The sequence below is a fragment of the Syngnathoides biaculeatus genome, chromosome 6 (assembly GCF_019802595.1).
Source record: "Syngnathoides biaculeatus isolate LvHL_M chromosome 6, ASM1980259v1, whole genome shotgun sequence".
In the NCBI taxonomy this organism is placed as follows: Eukaryota; Metazoa; Chordata; class Actinopteri; order Syngnathiformes; family Syngnathidae; genus Syngnathoides; species Syngnathoides biaculeatus.
The window spans coordinates 27,812,606-27,824,060 of NC_084645.1; the positions used below are offsets into that span (position 1 = coordinate 27,812,606).

Below are 11,455 nucleotides of genomic sequence, written 5' to 3' on the forward strand. Positions count from 1 at the left end.
TAGTTCCCCTTCTTCTACATAGAGGGCGCTAACATACGTTATAACCTAAACTTAAAACAAAAGATATACACATCTATGTACGATCGCTGTGTTCATCTTTCTGGGACGTCCACGCCGAACATGAACACTCTGCGACAAGTTGTCGAATGGCACATGAGGCATGGATGGGGATGTTTCAGACTTGCCGGGAGTTTACAAAATATACGTGCATGTGCATTACTCACAAAGAGACTTTGCAGCACCGGGAGCGCTCAGACCGTTACACCGGCCCCAAGTGGCTCCCGGTGCTGCAAAGTCTCTTTTTGAGTAATGCGCACGCGTGCATATTTTGTAAACCTCCGGCCAGTCCGAAATGTCCCCATCCATGCTTCATGTGCCATTTGACAACTTGTCGCCGAGTGTTCATGTTCGATATGGACGTCTCAAAAAGACGGACACAGCGATTGTACATATATGTGTATATCTTTTTTTAATCAGCTTTTGTTTTAAGGTTAGGCTATAACGTATGTTAGCTCCCTCTATGTAGAAGAAGGGGAACTATGAGACCGGGAGATTTCCCAGGAAGCGTCTGCTAAGTACCCAGAGTTCCCCTGTTAATAACGCATGCGCATTCATCACAAGGAGACTTTTCAGCACGGGGAGCACTCAGACTGTCACACCGGCCCCAAGTGGACAACAACAATACCTACACCTTAAATTCATGTTTTTTTTTTTTTATCTAGTTACTCCATTAACTGATTGGATAATCAGTGTAGTTGTGGATTCTAAAAAGATCTCATAATAAAGTCACTCGCAAGGTGATTGCATTTCAGCTTTCCTTCTAAAATTTCCCCCAAAACCCGACTGTCCCTAACTTATAGCTAGTTGTGTATGTTGAAGTCATCTGAGGAAGTTGGTCGCCTCATTCATTTTGTTTCATCTAGTGAGAGAAATTTGTAATTTTTTTCTCCCTTTTTACAATATGTAAATGTCATTGGAACTTTCAAATAACTAATAAAATGTCACCTCAACATTGCCTGTAGTGTAAATAAAGATTTTATGATGGTGAGATATTCAGCTCAGAACAAGTTCGTTCACTTGACTTTTTTTTTTTTTTTAATAGGGCAAAATTAAAAACAAGTTTGGTATTTTTTTATCCATTTTCCGAGCCGGTTATCCTCACGAGGGCCGCATGAGTGCTGGAGCTGATCTCAGGGCAAGTACACGGCCTGCAACAGGAGGCCGTGCTGATGTTTTTCCTTGTCAGTCTCACAATTTAAAAATGATTTAAGATGTTAAGATTTGTACGTGTATCTTGCTTTAGATGACTGAAAAAAGTAGCCGAGCGCTATTGAGCAATATTTCCTGTATATGTGGGGTAATGTACGATGATTAAAAGTGATAACAGAATTCTTCCTGCATGTTATGATGAAGTTAACGTTCAACATTCATAGCAAATCACAATCATCCCCCTTAGGCAACAACTTCATCTAGTCTTGCACCTCCAACGTCAGAATGATCCATGTTGCGTTCCTCTGCTCTTTTTTGCCGGCTGGCCTTGCAGTTCCCTATTTTCTTTGGGTGCCTGACTGCAACCAACGGGTGAGGCTTAAATCATTTATTGATTCATTCATTTCCTTTAAAACAGGAAACAGCCTTTAAATGTTTTTATTAAAGCCTGGAAATGTCCAGTAGTGGCAAGAACTTTATGACCGTTTTTTTTTGTTTTCTTGGTAAGGTGGTGATCATGATGGGGGCAGGATGTAAATAGAGAGTGGTAAAGTCAACTCCAGTTGAGTTGATCATAGATTCATTGAAATCTTGGGTTGTTATTTGCCTCTAGAAAAAATAAAAATAAAGGAAGGACAGTGAAAAGCAGGCATGTGAGCCACTGAGAATTAGAATTAGAATATTATGATGCCTAGAGCTATGCAGAAGCAAATATTCCCCACCCATGTTTTTATGAAATATAATTGTATGCTTGTGAACTCCAAGAATGGCTCTCGGTAAATGTGCTTCTTTTGTGGAAAAAAAAGAAAATATACACGAGGTCGCCCCCCCCCTCAGTTGTTTAATTGTGTAGCCCGAGGGCAGCTATTTTTGTCCTCCTAAATATGACCATTGTACTCGTTAATAAAAGAGACTATTTTAACGGTTTCATATTTTTCTGTGCTGAGATGCTCCACCCCGCCCCTCATTATGTCAACTTATGAAAATAGGTATTATATGAGTATATAATTGGCTAAAACAAAATACTTTTGTACTTGATATTTCAGTCTGTTCTGCACTTGTGCTTAAAGGTCCACTGTCATGAAATGCATGATTTTTAATGTTACTAATTTAAACAAAAAAAGGCAGCTGGAATGGACGCATCTGTTCTTTCACCTCATAACATGATTCTGACGTATATGGATTTTTGTCACTCCCGCCATGAAAATCCTCTCGAGGGATTTGGTTTCCAGAAGAAGCAGGAAGTGACGTCAGGAGCAGACGCCCACTCAAGCGGTCTCGTGTGTTTCTACAAGTTTTACCTGCTGGAAAGTAGCTCGTTGTTCCTTCGCGTTAGCCAAAATGCCCGCTCGTTGTATTGCGGGATATTGGTCGAACACTCGGGAGGATGGATTCGTTCTTCGTACTATTCCAAAAGACCCGGTTCGTGGTGAAAAATGGATTGCACGGGTGCAAAGGACGAGAGCTTACTGGGTTCCAAATGACAGGTAAGTGTGTTTACAGCGGCTAAAAAAAACTAATAGTTGGGGTGGGGGGCGCGACATAATCCTCTCAGAATCCGACAAAAGATCCGCACACGTTAAGTCAGGGGTGCTAAATTGGTCAATGTACCCGTTGGCACCGAGCACGGCTTTGGTGGCCCCTCGTCCGGGCTGGCTCATACATTCTGTCTGGGAGTCTGTTGTTAGTTAGTAGTGATCCGCATATCATCTAAATATGGCTCAAAACAACAGGGTAATATTGCCCTGGTCACTTCACTTGATTGTGAGATGTTCTCTCCTTCGAAAAGAGCTTCCGTGTCCCACAGTAGGTCGCGCAGCGTGTTTTCAGTGGCCGATGTCCCGGTGTGACGTCACGGACGGACGCTTCAGGAAATATGGCAACCACTTGGACGTCGAATGAGACTTCCGCAACTTTGACGCGCTCTCCGCTCATATTTATTTTTCTATTTTCTATTTTTGATTTATTACAATTGGTATTTCAGACTGTTTATAAGCATGACACTTGACCTTTAAGTACATTAGTTGAATTACTTTTACCTCTGTCATTTGGTTACGTTTTGTGTTCTGACTCCTAAGACTTAAATTCCTGTTTTTCAGGGTCTCGAAAGCTGCGCAATTAAATGTGAGTGTTTAAATTTGTCCATAATGACAACGAACATTCCTCACCGTTGTCAATACGGCATACATATTTTGCAAATGTCAGATAACTGCACAGACGAGCGCAAGGTTGTGCCCCGGCAGAGTGCACCCACCGCTCCCGAATGGGGTCCGTACTCTGTGGGGATAGGTCAGGACAACCATGTGCCTGTTCCCGTTATGAACGTAACGTGGACGCTAAGGTCAGATGGTAAGTAGCGCTTGAGACTTCCATCAGTGCTGTACAGTATCTTCACGGATTCTTTTTAAAAACGGGTCTTGAACTTTTTGCCCCTTCCCCGCTTCTCAGCAAGTGTATTAAAACTCCAGGGGTCACAGTTTCGTATTGTCGATAAACATCTGAATCGAAGTCTGTGTGTGCAGTTTACTTACAGTATCAACCAGCAGCTCAATCCCAATTTTACCAAGGTAAGTCGACACTCTCCATCACAGGTGTCAAACTCAAGGCCCGGGGGCCAGATCCGCCGCGTCGTGAGATTTTATGTGGCCTGCGGAGGCAAGTCACGTCTATCAACTTCTGTGATTTTTTTTTTTTTTTTTTTCATATCTGAACCAAAATTCCAAATTGTCCTATCATAGATGATAACGTTGAGATATTAGAAGCATTTTTGGGTTGCCAAACAACAATAGTTGGAAAACCCCATTACCCTTGATTTATGATTCAAAAACCAGTTCATAAATTTTATGTGTAAATATGATAAAGATTTTTATTGTTTCACAGCCATAACGGCCCTTTGAGGGAAACCACAAGTACGATGTGGCCCGCGACAAAAATGAGTTTGACACCACTGCTCTACATGTTTGTCTTGAACTGGACCGAAGAAGTAACGGCGTTTCCTAAATAGTGGACCTTTTCGATGAGTGGGCTGGTGGTGGAAGGTGGGCGTACGTACACACTTTCAGCTTTTCATTTGCCACGACCCGACCTTGGAGATTACACCGTCACAAAGCAAGTTACTATTCCAGGTGAGGTATTGCCACTGGACATTTGGATTTCATCTTCATTAACTATACCAATAGTTCTCCACATAGTGGTAAAATGGTCAGACCTAACCATTCTGATCAACGTTAACAAAATCACAATTATTGGATGTCTCCAAAAGACTGTTGGGCAATTGTCATGAGATGTGTCAGGAGTGATTTTTACCTCCTGATCTGGAAAGGTTCTGAGTCGACAATTGTAAATGCTAAACCCGTTCAATATTGACAATGGCAAATCATCGGATATCTGTGTGGTCTCCCATTTGTTTGCCGATACTGAACGATAATGTGCAGCTAAAATTATGTAGTTTTAAATTTTTTTACTTATTTAATGTGTACACACACATACCGATGATTGGGGTATTTTTATCCCCTTCTAATTCTGACCGATTTTTCTGCGGTGGTGTGATTTGCCCTGGATGACCTGTGGCTCCATGCTGCCTCCTATTGGTCAGTCTTGGAACTACACCAAACATTTAATTTTGGGGAGGGAGACTTGATTTTTGGCGCTGATGGTGGTGTTTGTGGGGTGTCTTGCATTAGTCATCTGGCATAAGACTGGTAGCCATACACATGATTTTATCAGATAATAATGATACAGTATACGATAATGTGATCATATTCTTTATCATATTTTTACACAGTTCTGAGGTCCCACGGTTCAATCCCGGACCCGCATGTATGCTGTTTGCATGTTCTCCACGTGCCTGCGTGGGTTTTTTCCGGGCTCTCCGGTTTCCTCCCACCTCCCAAAAACATGCATCATTAATTGGACACTCAAAATTGCCCGTAGGTGTGATGGTGAGTGCGGCTATTTGTCTCTGTGTGCCCTGCGATTGGCTGGCAACCAGTTCAGAGTGTACCCCGCCTCCTGCCCCTTGACAGCTGGGATAGGCTCCAGCACTCCAGCGACCCTTGTGAGGATAAGCGCCAAAGAAAATGGATGGATATTAAGATGGTAAAAATCTCACCAGGACTACATTAGGTCCCAATTTTATGATGCATTCACTATCGCTCAAAAGTGAGTACATTTGTCACAGGTTTCAAATCTTTTCTATTCTCACGTGGTCAGTGACAGTGAGACCTGGAAGGGGGTGAACAGCCTTGGGAAGAACAGTCCCCCCGATCACAACCCGAGCGGTGTTCTGTTTCTGGACTTCTGCTGTCATCGCAGATTGTCCATAACCACGCTCAAGCATAAGGGTTCCTTGGAAGTCGGATCTCAGGTTCATGAGGTGCAATGCGGTTTCCGTCCTGACTGTGGAACGGTGGACTACCTCGACACCCTCGGTTGGGTCCTCGAGGGTGCATGGGAGTTTGCCGAGCCAGACTGCTTGTTTTGTGGACTTGGAAACGGCGTTCGACTGCGTTCCTCGGAGAGTCCTGTGGGAGGTGCTTCGGCTGCACCGAACCCACTAAAGCGCACCGTTCGGTCCTTGTGTCAGAGTCTAGTCCGCAATGTCCGGCAGTAAGTCGGACTCGTTTCTGGTGAGAGTTGGACTCCGCCAAGACTGCCCTTTTGTCACCGATTCTATTCATAACTTTTATGGACGGAATTTCTAGGTGCGGCCAAGGCGGAGAGTGGGTCCTGTTTGGTGGCCTCAATATTGCATCCCTGCTTTTTGCAGATTTTGACATTTTGTTGGTTTCATCAAGCCGTGATTTTGGCTCGGCATCCCCCACCCCCCCGGAAGAGTAGCTGTGGAAAGGGAAGTCTGGGTGTCCCTCCTAAAGTGTTTGGCCCGGCGACCTGACCTCAGATAAATAAGCAGTAAAAGATGGATGGATACATTTTTATTAAGAAAGATGAATTCGATGCACATAACTTTCTGGATATGTGATTGTGACAACAAATTTCTTTTTTTGTTTGTTTCTTCATCCACTCTTATCTTCTTAAACACTAACTGTAATCTTTGCTGTCGTGCCCAGGATGCGATGACGAAAGAATCCGAAAGTCCCAGATGTGTCTGGAAAATGGTGCGTTTGTATTTAAAAAAAAAAAAAAAAAAAACGCTACTGGGGACAAGGGGGTTCAGCCATTGTAATGCTTTTTTTTTTTTTTTAATAATTTTTCAAGGCAGCCTTTGGGACCCTCAAGTCACGACTGTTTTGTCAGTGGAGAAACAAATGTTGTCTGTCGTCGTGGGCTTCGAAGCAGACAAGCATTCTGACTTATATCAAGTTTCCATTGAGAGTGACGGCATCCATTTCTCCGAGAATGTTTCCAAGGTAACCACAATACAATACGGACACTCACTTATTGCTCTCTATACCTGTAGATCCGTGCAGAAAAAGACTCCATTGATCCCATTTGGTGTAATATTGCATTATTGTGCATTATTAATATTGTCTTATTACTCAATCTCATGAACAGGAGTACAGAAGATTTCTGAACGTTACCTTTGGCTTGGATGTGTCACAGCTTTTAAAATGTGAACTGACATTAATGGTGAGTCTTTAACCATTCCCTGTTTCATAAAAAAATAAAAATTAAAAATCTGTGAATACAAGTTGAATATTTTTTTTTTTTTAGATCAAGCCATTTTTCACAAGGTGCATGAATGATGGCTGTCGTCCAGAACAAATGAATATCAATTATTGTTTGTGTAAGTACTGCACTTGCTGTAGCATTCAGAGCTCAACCCTTATTATTTGGGTCAAATTTAACCCATTCAGACATTTGACAGAAAAAGAAACACCATGAATGAATTACACCCTGAAATCCAATGTCTTTTCTTAATGTTAACCAAAATACCCCCCTCCCCCCCCAAAAAAAAAAAAACATAAAAATGTGTTTTGTGTGTTTATGAAAAAGGAACAATCCTGTATATATCAGGGGGGGGAATCAGTTAACTTACAATCAATTTTAATGGAATAAATGATAACAGGACTTAATAGATGTACCCAGATGCCTTTAACTGTACATAATAGTGTTTTTATTATTATTATTTTAAATTGAACTTTTTTTGGTAGATTTTCAAGCACGGACAGCAGGGACTAAGGGCGCTATGGGGTTGCTCTTTGTTGTTGTTTGCTTTGCCTCTCTGCTGTGGCGTGCATCACGTAAAGGTAATACAATTGATTTATACGTAACATCCTCAATTATGTTGTAATGCATGAGAGTGAGTATATAAAGTGTATATAATATTTATTTTTAAAAATATATGTCATTTTTACATTCAGCATTGTACTGGAATTGAGTTCCACCCCACATAATGTTTATCAGAGGATCGAATGGCTTTAAATTAATGTTACACTTTTTTTTTTTTTTCAAAAACCACACCAAGGTTCCACAAGACGATGGCAAAGTAATCAAGTACTTGTATTGTTTTGGGCTGACAATTGTACAGTGATTAGACATGTTTTTAAGTGATTGACCCCAAAATTTTGGTAAATGGATCAATTTGCAGATCCCCAAACACAAATAGGTGGAGCGATTCACTGTGTTAAAAAAAAGGGTTGCTAAATTAATTTTAACGGTAAACTACAACTGGTCATGGGAATCAACTGCGTGAAGCCTATTTCAAGTTAGGGTTTCCAGGCTAAAGGGAAAAAAACAGCTTATTTCATGAAAATATACATAGTTTGGGCCACCCAGATCTCGAGGCAGCTCTATATATACACACCTCTAGGATAAAAATTCAGAGGCTGAAAAGTAGACTTTTTGGGGAGTGTTTTGACCATTCCCCCCCCCCCCCCCCCCTTGAAATGCTCGTTCTGGTGTGGACACCTTTGACCACCAGGGAGCAGTATCATGAGATATAATCTTTCATCTCCAAAAGGGGGGCGCTGCATAAAAGTTTGGGAACCACTCAATGACGTGGAATAAAAACTGGACTGCGCACTCAGCATCCATCATCGGCCTCCTTTTTGAAGTATATATTGCTAGATTGTTTACTATTCAATTGCTGGTTCATAGTTAGCTTAATAGCTAGCTTGTAACTCAAAAAGGAAGAAAAACAGCCAGGCAATGGCTGTAGCTATAGCTAAAAAAAAAAAAAAAGACAAACATAAATTGGTTCATTGGTAAGTCGAGGCACCTCAGTATTTGCAATTTCTGAGATATGTTGTCAGTAGTTTACACAACAAAAGAAAACAGTTTAGCCAATCATTTCGCTGTAAATGGCAAATTTTAAGAAATGTACATTTTCGCAGCTGTCTCTTGAATTTCTTTTTCCTTCCCTCAGATCAGGTCACTGTGTCGTCACCAGCCGCTGACCAGCAACTGCAATTTTTCCAGGTGCAAGAGAGAAAAAAAGTCCTCATCCTCTACTCGCTTGACCACCCTCTATACAAAAACATCGTCCTCAAGCTTTGCGCCTTCCTGACGGCCAAATGCGGCACCGAGGTCATTCTGGATCTCCTGGATTCCACCCGACTGGGAATATTGGGCCGTATCCAATGGCTGGACTGGCAGAGAGAACGTATGGAAAGCTCTTCGGATAAGGTCCTGCTCCTGTGCTCACAAGGGGTGCGAGCCAAATGGAGAGCCATGTGTGGAGAGAAGCCAGTTCTTCTGAGGGAAGACCTGCGCTCGCCCATGGGCGACATGCTCACCCCGGCTCTCGGCCTCATCGTTCCTCATCTGGTGCGCCGCGCCTCTTTCGAAAAGTACGTGGTCGCTTACTTTGAAGACGTCTGCTCTCCGGAGGACGTCCCGTCGCCGTTCAACGTCACGGTTCGATACAAGCTCATGAAGCAGTTCGAGGAGGTCTTCTTTCGAATCCTGGACGCTGAAAAGCACGGGCCCGGGAGAGTCTGTCACATCGAAGGAGTCGCAGAGGGCGAGTATCACCGCTGCCCCTGGGGTCGAGCCTTGCGGGAGGCCTTGGAGGCTTTCCGGGCGTACCAGCTGAAGCACCCGCAGTGGTTTGAAGAGGAGCTAGTGGAGGACTTGAAAGTTGAGCAGCAAGTCCTATAACGCCGAGGTTTTATTTTTCAAAGTGCATACCTTTGGGGATCGACAGACGGTAAAACAAACATACCACATTGCATGCTTCGAGTTGAACAGTAGTGGCTTTTCTTTTACATGGCATTCATCATTCACTCAATGAAGTGTATTTTTTTTTCTCATAATTGTGACACTTTCTACTACCTACCTAGACACATAGTCTGGTAATATCATATCATACATAAATAAGATCCCAGCGTGAGGTGCCTAAATTTGTCCGACTTCCAACATGTTGGCGTTTCTGTCTCATATCATCGAAGGGACAATTAAAGAATCACTATCTATTTTTATTTTCTATACATAAATTAGTGTTTTAACTCAACTCTAAAGCAACGCAGTGCTGGTACCTTCGAGAATCTGTAAGTGATTACAGTGGTTTACAAACCTGAACTTCAACTTCACAGACAAGCTAGGCGAGACCCTCTTCCATCCCAACTCATTAATAAATATACTTGAGGTGGATTTACGTCGGTGGCATGACTGTCTAGACCACGGGTGTCAAACTCATTTTTGCCGCAGGCCACATTGCGGTGCCCCTCTGAGGGCCGTTATGATTGTGAAACAATAAAAAATGTTAATCGCCCCATTATCTTTCCACTGATTTGGAATCAGAAATCTCGGTAAATGGGTTTTTCGACTATTGTTCATGTTTGGTAACACAAAAATGCTTGCAATATCTCAAAGTTGTCATTTATGACATGCTGATTTGGAATTTTAATAAAACTCCTGCAAGTTGACACACATGTTTTGCCTTCGCGGGCCACATAAAACCAAATGGTGGGCCAGATCTGGCCCCCAGGCCTTGAGTTTGACACCTGGGGGTTTAGACTCATTTAACAAATGTAAACATCCCATGCAGTGAATAAGTAATTACCATGTCGTGCCCCAATCTTGCAAAAATACAACTTTGATGCTTTAAGATTACTCAACTTTTTCCATTCCAACAAAATGTCTTTGTTCATGTGATTACAACTTTCTTTTTTGAACAAATACATCTTTATTCTTATTTTTTGACAACTTTTTTGGTCTCCAAAATATTTATCGTAACATTACACATTTCTCGTGAAAATAGGTTAACTATAAAATGTATATGGAATTTTCAGGGTGTTTAATTGGCGTTGGGATTTTGAGTGATTCCTTGGGGTGGTATAAGGATGTTAAACAAACACCTCAGCCTAACTTTGTATGTACAGTATTACACTGCAGACAACTGTTATTACATTGTACGGTAATGTGTGGCTGAAGTTAACTGGATTTCATGTACAATTGTCGTAATAATATAGTGACCTGCCCTGCTATTGGCTGGCAACCAGTTCAGGGTGTATCCCGCCTCCTGCCCGTTGACAGCTGGGATAGGCTCCAGCACTCCCCGTGACCCTCGTGAGGATAAGTGGCAAAGAAAATGGATGGATGGATGAATGTTTGGGAAATTTTGTTTGTCGATGATAAATCTTTTGCTGTTGGAAAGCAAGTTTATTAATAACCTCGTGAGGATAAGTGACAAATAAAATGGATGGATGGTTGAATTTAGTGACCAGAAATAGTACAGAAAAATGAAAAATTAGTGAGTTACATTTATCATATACTTCACAGCTGTTCTGACCTAAAAGACCGAGTTCTGGGGAATTAGTTAACTAGCACACTATGGTATTGATGCTAGCTGGCAGTGTCAACAGTGTTTGTGGTTAAAGTTCAGCCTTCTGGACAAAGTTTTTTTTGTTTTTGTAGCAGCAAAGAAGGTAAGCATGTGCGAATTGCTCTTGCCGTATTCATAGGACAATTTTGGGCTGATGTAGTGTATACTGTGAGTGTAATATATTATTGGTGTAAGTGTAGATTTAGTATAAAATGGCAAAATTGCCTTAAAACTGCCTTTTTTTTAATACCTACTGTACAGAAGAGAATGACACAATTTGCAATATTTTCTTCTACTTCTGGGAAATGAATCTTTTGGTCATATATCTAAAATTGGAGAAGTTCATTATTTTTACAATTAATACAATAATTTGAATGTAGTCTGTAGAGAGAGAGCAAAAACAATGTTCCAAAAATGTTGGATCACGATGGGAAAAGTAACAGACAAAAGGAGTGTGTTCCAAAGTGTTACGTTCTCTTCATATTGTCTAGGTGCCCCTACAAAAAAAAAACAGACAGA

The 11,455-nt window shown here is 41.7% G+C and overlaps 1 protein-coding gene across 1 annotated transcript; it reads left to right on the forward strand.

The window, feature by feature from the left end:
* Positions 1-3,407: 3,407 nt before the first annotated feature.
* On the forward strand, positions 3,408-9,270 carry LOC133501974 (interleukin-17 receptor A-like). Its single transcript, XM_061822199.1, has 10 exons — positions 3,408-3,562; positions 3,662-3,776; positions 4,214-4,339; positions 5,390-5,741; positions 6,279-6,326; positions 6,427-6,578; positions 6,724-6,798; positions 6,883-6,955; positions 7,323-7,418; positions 8,537-9,270. The coding sequence occupies exons 1-10, from the start codon at positions 3,408-3,410 to the stop codon at positions 9,268-9,270; spliced, it is 1,926 nt and encodes a 641-aa protein (XP_061678183.1).
* The last annotated feature ends 2,185 nt before the right edge of the window (positions 9,271-11,455 follow it).